The sequence below is a fragment of the Oncorhynchus clarkii genome, chromosome 18 (assembly GCF_045791955.1).
Source record: "Oncorhynchus clarkii lewisi isolate Uvic-CL-2024 chromosome 18, UVic_Ocla_1.0, whole genome shotgun sequence".
Classification (NCBI taxonomy): Eukaryota; Metazoa; Chordata; class Actinopteri; order Salmoniformes; family Salmonidae; genus Oncorhynchus; species Oncorhynchus clarkii.
In genome coordinates, this window is record NC_092164.1 from 51,121,210 (window position 1) to 51,134,245 (window position 13,036).

Below are 13,036 nucleotides of genomic sequence, written 5' to 3' on the forward strand. Positions count from 1 at the left end.
GAACTCTCTCTCTCTCTCAGTGAATGTCATAACCTAAGCCACACCCCCATCCTCTCCTCTTTCCTCCTCGAGGCCTACTAGAAATACCAGATACTGTCTTCCCCTCTCAGCCTCTCTCTCTCTCCCTTTCCCTCACACCCTCCCTCCCTGTCTATATCGCCCCCTCCCTCTCCCTCCATCTCTCCTTCCCATTCTCTCGAACTCTCCCTCCCATTCTCTCGAACTCTCCCTCCATCTCCCTTTCTCTTTCTCAGCCATTAAATGTTTTTCTGACGACCTTGTATTGTTTAGCTTAATACAACCACCATCGAACAGCCCCTTGTCTCTCAACACACATGCATGCACGCACACACACACATACACTCACATACATATGTACACACAGATACACACAGTGTTGCTCACTGTCTCCTCTGCATCCTTCATCTCTGCTCAGTCACAGCGGATGTGGTGAGGAGAGAAAACGCTAGATATAACACATATTTGATACAGTTATTTTCAACATATGTAGCCAACAATGGTTAATTGGCTGATTCAGATTCTCTATTGGCCCATTGCAGAGCAATTTGGTTTCAGCATAATAAAAACAGCAGAAAAAAATATACATAGTTTGCTATACCCCCCAAAAAAACGTTATACTTATAGAGAAAATAAATATGACATTTTCAATAATAAGGTTCATTAGTGAAAAGAACAGTGGCAGCAGTATAAAAAAACAGGTCACGACATAGACGAACACTGTATAGATGTGATATGCTTTTGATTCAATTCCAGAACAATAGCATTTTTTGGCGTATTGGCACCACCTGGTGTATACTGGGGGAAACGCTAGCTATAGTGGTATCTGAGGAAACTACAAATCACTATTGCAATGTGGAGAATGTAGGTATGTGATGTCGATGACAACCCCTCAATAAAACCACAACCGAATCCCCGAGACAGTTTTTGGCAGAGGAGGCTGGTGGGGGGAGTTATTGGAGGAGGGGCTCATTATAATGACTGGAAGAGAATGAATGGAACAGAGTCAAACGTGGTTTCCTTATGTTTGATACCATTCAATTGATTAAAGTTCAGCCATTACAATGAGTTTGTCCTCCTATAGCTTCTCCCACCAGCCTCCTCTGGTTTGTGATATGTAGTCTTGTGGATTTGACTATAGCCAGGGTAAGTTAAAGAGATTCTCTGGTACTTTTGTATACTTTTTAGCCAGTAGTTCTGAAAGCAGCACTCATGAGGCAAAAGTGTTCCCTGAAAATTGCTTACTACTACACGTCATTGCTCTCTCTCTCTCTTCGTGTGTATGATGTGCCTCTTGCTAGCTGTCACTCAAATGGCGAGGGGCTGAAGCTCATTGGCTGAACTCGAATATCTAGGGTGCTGGCCCATGTGGGGGGAAATGTAGAGAAAATGGCGCAGCACAGCTTCCAGAAAAACAGTTGCTTTCAAACTAGGGATTTTGTGGCTAATTGAGGTAAAACAGTAATTCTGCTCATAGATTATGCATGTATGAACTACACATTGACCGATCCAGCTCAAAGCAGGAGGTTTCAAAAATACTTACTAGTCGCCAAAGATCCGGAGCATGTCTTTAAGTTAAGTTGTTAAGTAAGTTAAATTGTTAAGTTAAGTTGTTAAGTAAGAGTTGAGTTGTATTTGGAGTGGTTCAGTGTGAGAGGGAGGTGATGATGATGGGTGTCACCAATGGCAGTGTGACTTTTGTGGTGCAGGTTCACTTCCTGTCTCCTCCTGGGTGTAAAGGGGAAAGGGAACTGTTTTGTGTACATATGCTACATATTAATCTTGTTTGACGATTGATGGTAGGGTAGTGACTGCTGAGTAACCTGTGTGTGAGTGTGTTTGTGTGTGTGTGCTCGCACGCACGCGAATAGCAGATATTGGTCTCTGACCATGTCATTTAAGGCATGTCCCTTTGGCCAAAGACATGCTACGACCCTACGGTGCCTGATCAGACAACTGATACCATGACATTCTGCCCCTGCACACACACACGCACACGTCTAACAACCCCACCCACCCACTCACGCCGACATACACACACAAAACTGCAATCTCAAGTCAAACCCCTCCACACACTATTCAGACTACCTCCCCTTTCCTGCCCTGAGGATATCCTGGGTTGCTCAGCCATTTTGATTGACAGCTGTCACCCCCCATAAACACCTCACAGCAACTGGATTGGCACAACTGGAAGATGGGGGAAGGGACTGAAGGTTTCACTCTTGTGAATGAATATAGTAAAATACAGTAAAACAACATAAAGCAGTCAAATACAATAAAGAAAATGTATACAGACAAATACAGTAAATAAATGAATACAATCAAATACAGTAAAGAAAAAACAGCAACAAAAGAGTCCCATGATTGAAACTAAAGGAAGCCATAGATTTAACACACACACACCGTCCGCTTGCATAACTCAATTCTCAAACACATAAACCTAAATAGAATGGTCGTAATAACTACCATCGACACTCACAGAATTACACAACAGACAGACAAGGCTTACTCAAACTCTAACCCCACCTGCTCACTTTCTTCTCTGGCTCACAAGTTAATATGGGTGTTTCAGATACAAGACAAACATTTATGGCAAAGTTTTCCTTTGAGAGTCTTTTATTTTGAGTGACCAAATAGTGTAATAACAGTGTAATGATCCTTAACAAGATCACAACACCTGGGTCCTCTGGGGGTGGCCTATCACTGAATGTATCAGTCTATTAGCCTACATAATTTGACAAATGAAGGATAGGCCTATTGTTAGCACTGTTTGTAGGCTAGCCTACACTGTGTGTACAAAACATTAAGAACACCTGCTCTTTCCATGACATAGACTGACCAGGTGAATCCAGGTGGAAGCTTTGATCCCTTATTGAGGTCACTTGTTAAACCAATGTAGATGAAGGGGAGGGGACAGGTTAAATAAGGATGTTTAAGCCTTGAGACATGAATTGTGTATGTGAGCCATTCAGGGGGTGAATGGACAAGACAGAATATTTGAGTGCCTTTGAACGGCCTATGGTACTAGGTGCCAGGCACACTGGTTTGAATGTGTGAACATCCAGCCAACTTGACACAACCGTGTGACGCATTGAACATATGCCAGCATCGCCACATAACGCTTTCGACACCTTGTAGAGTCCATGCCCCAACAAATTGAGGCTGTTCTGAGGGCAAAAGGAGGAGTACAAGTACAACACAATATTACAAGGTGTTCTTCATGATTTGCACAGTGTATATTGTGCAAGGGCAGGGTCAACCAAGGGTTTTCTGGTAGCATGATGTGTCTGGCCATTTCTGGCTGTGTCCAGGAAGGTGACGCCATGCTGGTGAGGTGACGTGCTCCATTTTAGTTAAATTCATCCTACCAGTATATTCAGTCACTGGTCCGACCACGCTGACCCTGCAGACAGCCACTACGCATGCGCATCCCCCCCCCCCCAAGTCATCTGATACAACAAAACATTCCACTGATAGCCAATCCGCGATGCAGCCCAGGGACTGGCAAGAAAGGCCATAACAGCTACTGGCACAATATTGACAGTTTCTCCGAAACTCGGGATTAGTTATTTTGTGACCTTGGCTGAGTAACACCAGTAAGGATCGGAAATCCTTAGCGCCGAGCTAGGATTTAGTGAAGTCGGGGAGAGGAGGAGGCGACCGTCCGGACAGGAGAAAAACAAAGATGGCTGTGTAGTTAGAGAGTAGTCCCAGCGAACTGTCTGAACATATCTCTGCTTTTTCCAAAACTGACACTTCCCGGGGGCCGGTGGATAGTGAGCTGGTACAGGGGTAAAGCCATTAACCGATCTGCCGAACCGGGCAGTTGCTGAACGTCCGCTCACGCGCTGGCACGGCAAATAAAAGAATGGACAACACAAAAACATCTGACGGGGTGTTTTGTTATAGCTAGACAGCGGAGAGAACTGGAGTGTTTTGTGAGCTTGATACCTATAGCCTAGTAGCTAGCTGAATTTCACTTATCTGCCAACATCGCTAAATATCCATCTACAAAAAACGATAATCAAATAACAATTTAGGATATTCCAGAACGTTACGCGAGGGTTCGTGATTCTAAATTCCAAGCGCGTTATTGCGTAACATTGCCTACGAACAGGCACGCTATCTAGCTAGCCAACTGACCCTGAGCTGGGTGGCTTGGTTTTCCCTTGCCTGTGACGTTAAACCTGCCAGCTAGGTAACATTTGTGACGGGTAGCTAGCTAACGCCTGACAATCACCACCACCCACCATGTCCTCGGTGGAAGAGCGGGGAGAGGTGGGCGTCGCGGCCACCCCAGGCTCCTCCTCAGGCGGCCTGGGTGTTGTGGCGGTGGGGGCAGCCCTGGAGGCAGTCGTCGGGGGGCCGTCTATGCTGGAGGAGGTGAGCATCCGGAGAGGAGAGGGGCTCGGTCCCGAGTCGGATCCGGACGAGCCGCCGCCCAAGAAGCGGATGAGACTGCCGGAGGGAGAGTCGGGAAAGCTGGAAGAGAGGCTGTATTCAGTCCTGTGCTGCACTGTATGCCTAGACCTGCCCAAAGCCTCCGTGTATCAGGTAAATACTGTCACAAACACGCCTGTCCCTGGCCTACTGACTTTGGCCCTCTTGTCAATGCTAGCTAACTTCGTATGAAGTAAGCCTAACTAACATGTCTGTTAGTTAGCTAACTAGGCTGTCAGGCAAGAAGTGGGGGTTGAAGACAGTTTGTAGACTGAGCACCACCTGTCATGGACTGTAACGATAGGCGAAGAGTTGTACGGCCCAGGGCCGCAGCCTAGCAGCTACGTTAACTCTGTAGCTAACTTGTTCAGGAGGGTTAGCCAGAGCTCAGCGCAGTGCAGAGAGATGATCTGATCTATAAATCATCTGGATGTAGATAGCTAGGTGTCTGAAATGGCTGCCGATTCTATTCAGATTAGCCAACAACAAGACATGAACAGATACAGATGTGTGGATCCCAGGCTGCCCCCTAGGAGTTAGGAATAGGCAAACCCCAACACATCTGCATGTAACACTGAATTAACTGCCTGCCTCACACCCAGTTTACACCTGTGTCATTACTGTGGTTTGGTACTGAGTAGTATGCCCTCAAATAACACCTGCTCTCCCCACCCCCAAAGACTGGTTAGAAAAGATGGCCATTCACAAACATACACACACCTGTGTGTTTCTCTGTACTATGCATTTCTCTATAGCGTATGAACACGGATTTATAAAGATGACTATCCACAGTATGGACACACCAAACACACCTACATTAACTATTTCCTCTCTGCTCTACAGTGCACCAACGGTCACCTGATGTGTGCTGGCTGTTTCATCCACCTGCTGGCTGACTCTCGTCTGAAAGAGGAGCAGGCCACGTGTCCTAACTGCAGGTCTGTACACACAGTTTATAAATACAGTTGAATTGAGTGAGTGATTGACTGATTTAGGTGACTCTGTTTTAAGTGTGAGATTAGTAACCGCTTCTCTATACAAATATAATTGGATTGACTGGTTGATTGATTACACCCCCCCCCTCTCCCTTTAGGTGTGAGATCAGTAAGTCCCTGTGTTGTAGGAACCTGGCTGTAGAGAAGGCTGTGAGTGAGCTGCCCACAGACTGCCCCTTCTGTCTCAAACAGTTCCCTCGCTCCAGCCTAGAGAGGCACCAGAGAGAGGAGTGTCAAGACAGGTACTCACCTCATTGGTATTCACGCACACACACACTTTGTTTTTCTATCCTCGTGGGGACCTACAATGTATTTGTAGAAACGTGGTTTGCTTAGGCCTTGGGGAGGGAGGGGATATGACTTGCTGCTCTTCTGAAAAGAAAACAGCTGATCTACTTACTGACCAAACTGATTACAGGGTGTGTGTGTGCGTGCCTGTTCTGTTGTTGTTATGACGATCAGATGACCCTGCTGCAGGTGTTACTGACAACCAGCAGAAATGATACAGCCGGTCCCAAATCACTTCTTACCCCTCCCCCTCTGCCCTAACCCCTCCATGTTTGTAGATCTATAGGGTGATGGGTATAAGCAGTGCAGTGGTGGAGATTGTACCATATTCCTTACAGATCTGCAGAAACTAGGGGGTTGGACCAAGGGGGAAGGGTAGGAAGCAATTTGGGACTGGCTGATAGACACAAAACAAATTTGCTTATGGTCTTATTCCTCCTTATGATTGGCCCTAAACTCCCACCTCCTGATATGTTGCCAGGGTGACACAGTGTAAGTACAAGCGGATTGGCTGCCCGTGGAAGGGGCCGTTCCACGAGCTGCCGGCCCACGAGGAGGAGTGCTGCCACCCCACCAAGACTGGCACAGAGCTGATGGGCATCCTGGGGGAGATGGACCAGAGCCACCGCAGAGAACTAACCCTTTACAACTCTATATTCTCCCTGCTCTGTTACGAGAAGATTGGCTTCACAGGTAGGCTAGGTACACAGTACGCACTGTCTTACACACCATACCTGACTACCAGGACAATCGTTCCTATCGTTCTTGAAGGACCAGTCACACACATAGAAAACATGGATCTCTCTAATTCATTCCTCCCTCTCCCCTGCGCAGAGGTCCAGTTCCGGCCGTACCGCACCGATGACTTTATAACCCGTCTGTACTATGAGACTCCTCGTTTCACCGTGTTGAACCAAACCTGGGTTCTGAAGGCCAGGGTCAACGACTCTGAACGCAACCCTAACCTCTCCTGCAAACGCACCCTCTCCTTCCAGCTCATCCTCAAGAGCAAGGTACACACTCACTGACGTACACACACTCACACACACACTCTCTCTCGCTAACCCTCCTCCTCTCTGTAGGTGAACTCCGCTATAGAGTGTTCCTTCCTGCTGTTGAAAGGTCCGTACGATGACGTGAGGATCAAGCCTGTGATCCACCACCACGCGTTCAGCAACGACACCAACGAGACAGACTACGTCCCCCTGCCCATCACCGACTCTGTGGAGTGTAACAAACTACTGGCTGCCAAGAACATCAACCTTCGACTCTTCATCTTCCAGATCCAGAAATAGAGGGGCAAGAGAGGGGTAGAGGAAGGGGGAGAGAGGACCGAGAGAGGGGTAGAGGAAGGGGGAGAGAGGGGGAGAGAGGACCGAGAGAGGGGTAGAGGAAGGGGGGAGAGAAGACTGAAAGAGGGGCAGGGGAAGGGGGGAGGAGAACGAAGAGAGGGAGAGCTTGTTCACCCCGGAAGTTTGAGATTAAAGTGATACACCACTGAACCACTGATACCTCTTTACACAGACACACACACCACTGGCTGACATACTTCTGAGAGTTTTATAGAACCCTAACTTGGGGTGCTTTCATTGTTGCTATGAAGACAAGGTGGTGTTGCCAGGGGAATTTGTCTGTAGAGACTGACATGGTTCTTCCTATGGAGACAGGGATGTTGCTAGGGGAGAGAGGGTGTTGTTGCTATGGACTCGGTGGTGACACCTGAGTCTAAGGTAGCACATACAGTGCATTCGGAAAGTATTCAGACCCCTTTCCACATTTTGTTACGCTACAGCCTTATTCTAAAATAATTATTCTACACACAATACCCCATAATGATAAACCAAAAACATGTTTAGAAATTTTATTATAAATAAAAACTGAAATAGCACATTTACATAAGTATTCAGACCCTTTACTCAGTACTTCGTTGAAACACCTTTGGCAGCGAATACACCCTTAATTCTTCTTGGGTATGATGCTACAAGCTTGGCACACCTGTATTTGGGGGGTTTCTCCCCATTCTTCTCTGCAGATCATTTCAAGCTGTGGAGCAGGTTTTCATCAAGGATCTCACTGTACTTTGCTCCGTTCATCTTTCCCTCGATCCTGACTAATCTCCCAATCCCTGCCACAGATGGTGCCAGGTTTCCTCCAGACGTGACTCTTGGCATTCGGGCCAAAGAGTTCAATTTTGGTTTCATCGGACCAGAGAATCTTGTTTCTCAAGGTCTGAGTCCTTTAGGCAAATGGGCTGTTAGGTGGCTTTTCCTGAGGAGTGGTTTCTGTCTGGCCATTTTACCATAAAGGCCTGATTGGTAGAGTGCTGCAGAGATGGCTGTCCTTCTGGAAGGTTCTCCCATATCCACAGAGGAACTCTGGAGCTCTGGCAGAGCTCCAATCGGGTTCTTAGTCACATCCCTGACCAAGGCCCTTCTCCCCCGAATGCTCAGTTTGGCCAGGTGGCCAGCTCTTGGAACAGTCTTGGTGGTTCCAAATTTCTTCCATTTAAGAATGGAGGCCACTGTGTTCTTGGAGACCTTCAATGCTGCAGAAATGTTTTGGTACCCTTCCCCAGATCTGTGCCTCGGCACAATCCTGTCTCGGAGCTCTATGGACAATTCCTTCGACCTCATGGCTTGGTTTTTACTTTGACATGCACTGTCAACTGTGGGACCTTATATAGATGTGTGTGCATTTCCAAATCATGTCCAATCAAATGAATTTACCACAGGTGGACTCCAAGTTGTAGAAACATCTCAAGGATGATCAATGGAAACGGGATGTTTTGAGTCTCATAGCAAAGGGTCTGAATATTTATGTAATAAGGTATTATATTTTTTTTTAAAATGCAAACTTAAAAAATGTTTTCACTTTTGTCATTTTGGGGTATTGTGTGTAGTAGATTGATGAGGACATGTTTTCATTTAAATCATTTTAGAATAAAGACGTAACAAAATGTTGTTTTTTTTAAAATCAAGGGGTCTGAATACTTTCCGAATGCATTGTACCAACCAAAGCAGGATGGTCCGCGCGTGTTCCAAAGATGTGAATGTGAGTTTTGAATTCTGTTGACCACTCAGTTAGTTTGTCCAATGGAGAGGTAAAGGGTGTATGTATGTGTGTCTTTGAGCCACCTGTATACACACACACACACACTCACTTGCTCCCTGACCTGCTCCTAGTCTGTGTGTTTAGGACAGGTGTTCATTTTGTATCTGAGAGCAGCCAAGACCAGAGCCAAGATGGCTGTGTTTTGCCCTTTGACACACAGGAGAGGTGTTCTGCATGCTCCTTTTTAATTAGCCCTTTAAACATTAGTTGTGATTTATATATTAACGTTATAAGCTAACTTATACCAATTCATATTTACTTTTAACCCTGAATATTTAAATACCTGTGAACTTTTCCTTTGTAGTTAGTTTTTTTTGTGTGTGTGTGTGTGTGTGTGCGTGTGCGTGTGCGTGTGTGTGTGTGTGTGGAGACATTAATTTTGGGCCCAAGTGAACACATCCCTATAAACACACTTGCACACATGTGGACTCCTCCCTCTGCTCTGGTTGGTCTGTACTAGAGACCTGCTAGAATTGGAGAACCCCAGCTTGCTCTGAGAGAGCGGAAGCCCAGGGTTTGAACCCAGTTTGTCTGCGTGCCACGAGACTGTGTTGGTCCTCTGAGCTGAAGTGTAGGCATTAGCTTGGGGAGGTACCCCAAGTCTCAGATAAGGTTATTGGCGATGGGAGGGTGGTTCATCTCAGAGAGAGGGAAAATATAACCTGAATGGTCCACCAGCTCAACCTTGTTCTAGAGGACTAGACCATGACTCCGGTTCTAAAGGGGGAGAACCCTTTGGGGCAGTGTGTGTGTGTGTCTGTATAGGGGGTGGGTGTGGTGCATTACTATGGTGACATGTTTAGAGCGTTAGACTTACTTGAGTGACGCTATGATGATGAGTGACATTACTAAAAGTAGAATCTACTGTGATAGGTCAGGAGTAAAGACAGATCTATCTAGGTTGAGTATTTCGATAGATCTGTCTCACCTCCAGGCCTATCTAGGGCTTGTATTCTGTGTTTTAATGCTTTTTGTCTCTATACCAATAGACTCACTGACTCATCTCACTATGGCTGCCTTTTTATTAAAGATCATGGAAACTGAAAAATACATTCCTCTCCTGTGAGTGAGTGTGTGTGAGTGAGTGTGTGTGAGTGTGTGTGAGTGAGTGTGTGTGAGTGTGAGTGCACGTGTGTGAGAGTTATCCAAATTGTTAACTGCTGAAACTAGTGACAATGAGGATGATAACCCCTTTGGTCGGTCACGTATACTAAGTTTTGCTTTGCTTACTTCAATACTGTGGTGTGTATTATGTCCTTTTATGGAATTAGATGGCAGTGTTTGTGTTCCTGGGTCACTTCCTGGGCTATACTCACCAATGCCGACTGGCCACCTGTAGGGTGCCATGAAGCCAAATTGCCAAGCAGACAGCTTACATCCCTTTGCATTTTGAAAGACGGGGGGAGGGGAGTTGTGAGGTGTCTCCCCCACACTGACAGAAGCCAGGCAGAACGTGTGTGTTTTATCAATTTGTGTTTGTCTCATCATTGGCCATGTTGCATCAGTAAAGGTTTGTGTGTGTGTGAGAGAGTTAGTGATGGAGACCATGAGAGTGAGTGAGGGAGAGACAGATACTGAGCAGAAAGGGTGAACTAAAAAATTGCCACACAAAATGTCTTAATAGAGTGGTTTTGTCTTTTTTTAAACCTCACATCACTCTTTTCCTTTCTGCAAAAGGACAGCAGTGGTTATTATGGTAGTGGGTGTCCTCATCTACTACATATCCTACTGTCCCACAACCACTAACTCCTCGATGGACCCTTAAGAGTGAAGACAAGACTTTGGAGACAGGACCACAACAAAAGGTGTAAATATACTGAAATACAGTGCCTTGCGAAAGTATTCGGCCCCCTTGAACTTTGCGACCTTTTGCCACATTTCAGGCTTCAAACATAAATATATAAAACTGTATTTTTTTGTGAAGAATCAACAACAAGTGGGACACAATCATGAAGTGGAACGACATTTATTGAATATTTCAAACTTTTTTAACAAATCAAAAACTGAAAAATTGGGCGTGCAAAATTATTCAGCCCCCTTAAGTTAATACTTTGTAGCGCCACCTTTTGCTGCGATTACAGCTGTAATCGCAGCAAAAGTCGCTTGGGGTATGTCTATCAGTTTTGCACATCGAGAGACTGAAATTTTTTCCCCATTCCTCCTTGCAAAACAGCTCGAGCTCAGTGAGGTTGGATGGAGAGCATTTGTGAACAGCAGTTTTCAGTTCTTTCCACAGATTCTCGATTGGATTCAGGTCTGGACCTGGACTTGGCCATTCTAACACCTGGATATGTTTATTTTTGAACCATTCCACTGTAGATTTTGCTTTATGTTTTGGATCATTGTCTTGTTGGAAGACAAATCTCCGTCCCAGTCTCAGGTCTTTTGCAGACTCCATCAGGTTTTCTTCCAGAATGGTCCTGTATTTGGCTCCATCCATCTTCCCATCAATTTTAACCATCTTCCCTGTCCCTGCTGAAGAAAAGCAGGCCCAAACCATGATGCTGCCACCACCATGTTTGACAGTGGGGATGGTGTGTTCAGCTGTGTTGCTTTTACGCCAAACATAACGTTTTGCATTGTTGCCAAAAAGTTCAATTTTGGTTTCATCTGACCAGAGCACCTTCTTCCACATGTTTGGTGTGTCTCCCAGGTGGCTTGTGGCAAACTTTAAACAACACTTTTTATGGATATCTTTAAGAAATGGCTTTCTTCTTGCCACACTTCCATAAAGGCCAGATTTGTGCAATATACGACTGATTGTTGTCCTATGGACAGAGTCTCCCAGCTCAGCTGTAGATCTCTGCAGTTCATCCAGAGTGATCATGGGCCTCTTGGCTGCATCTCTGATCAGTCTTCTCCTTGTATGAGCTGAAAGTTTAGAGGGACGGCCAGGTCTTGGTAGATTTGCAGTGGTCTGATACTCCTTCCATTTCAATATTATCGCTTGCACAGTGCTCCTTGGGATGTTTAAAGCTTGGGAAATCTTTTTGTATCCAAATCCGGCTTTAAACTTCTTCACAACAGTATCTCGGACCTGCCTGGTGTGTTCCTTGTTCTTAATGATGCTCTCTGCGCTTTTAACGGACCTCTGAGACTATCACAGTGCAGGTGCATTCATACGGAGACTTGATTACACACAGGTGGATTGTATTTATCATCATTAGTCATTTAGGTCAACATTGGATCATTCAGAGATCCTCACTGAACTTCTGGAGAGAGTTTGCTGCACTGAAAGTAAAGGAGCTGAATAATTTTGCATGCCCAATTTTTCAGTTTTTGATTTGTTAAAAAAGTTTGAAATATCCAATAAATGTCGTTCCACTTCATGATTGTGTCCCACTTGTTGTTGATTCTTCACAAAAAAATACAGTTTTATATCTTTATGTTTGAAGCCTGAAATGTGGCAAAAGGTCGCAAAGTTCAAGGGGGCCGAATACTTTCGCAAGGCACTGTATATATATAAACGCAACATGCATCAATTTCACTGAGTTAGTTCATAAGGAAATCTGTCAATTGAAATCAATTCATTAGGCCCTAATCTGGATTTCACGACTGGAAATACAAATATGCATCTGTTGGTCACAGATGCCTTAAAAGGTAGGGGTGTATATCAGAAAACCAGTCCATATCTGGTGAGACCACCATTTGCCTCATGCAGCGTGACACATCTCCTTCTCATAGAGTTGATCAGGCTGTGGCCTGTGGAATGTTGTCCCACTCCTCTTCAACAGCTGTGTGAAGTTCCTTGATATTGGCGGGAACTGGAAGACACCGTCGATCCTGAGCATCCCAAACATGCTCAATGGGTGACATGTCTGGTGAGTATGCAGGCCATGGAAGAACTGGGACATTTTCAGCTTCCAGGAATTGTGTAGAAATCCTTGCGACATGGGGCTGTGCATTATCATGCTAAAAAAATGAGGTGATGGCTGCAGATGAATTGCACAAAAATGGGCCTTCGGATCTCAAATTGGCATCAATAAGATGCAATTGTGTTTGTTGTTCGTAGCTTATGCCTGCCCATACCATAACCCCACCACCACCATGGGGCACTCTGTACACAATGTTGACATCGGCAAACCGCTCACCAACACAATGTCATAAATGTGGTCTGCAGTTGTGATGCCGGTTGAACGTACTGCCAAATTCTCTAAAACGGCATTGGAGGTGGCTTATGGTAG

At 45.5% G+C, this 13,036-nt stretch overlaps 1 protein-coding gene across 3 annotated transcripts; it reads left to right on the forward strand.

Annotated features, from left to right (window-relative positions):
• The first annotated feature begins 2,715 nt into the window (after positions 1 to 2,715).
• Positions 2,716 to 9,900, forward strand: LOC139373649 (zinc finger TRAF-type containing 1). Of its 3 annotated transcripts, none has more exons than XM_071114393.1 (6): positions 2,716 to 4,572; positions 5,302 to 5,396; positions 5,552 to 5,695; positions 6,223 to 6,443; positions 6,576 to 6,754; positions 6,824 to 9,900. In XM_071114393.1, the coding sequence occupies exons 1-6, from the start codon at positions 4,270 to 4,272 to the stop codon at positions 7,034 to 7,036; spliced, it is 1,155 nt and encodes a 384-aa protein (XP_070970494.1). In that variant the 5' UTR covers positions 2,716 to 4,269; the 3' UTR covers positions 7,037 to 9,900. The 3 variants fall into 3 exon arrangements, with proteins under 3 accessions (XP_070970494.1, XP_070970496.1, XP_070970493.1); XM_071114395.1 differs by having other exon boundaries at positions 6,223 to 6,434; positions 6,824 to 8,577; XM_071114392.1 differs by having other exon boundaries at positions 5,552 to 5,710; positions 6,824 to 7,036.
• The last annotated feature ends 3,136 nt before the right edge of the window (positions 9,901 to 13,036 follow it).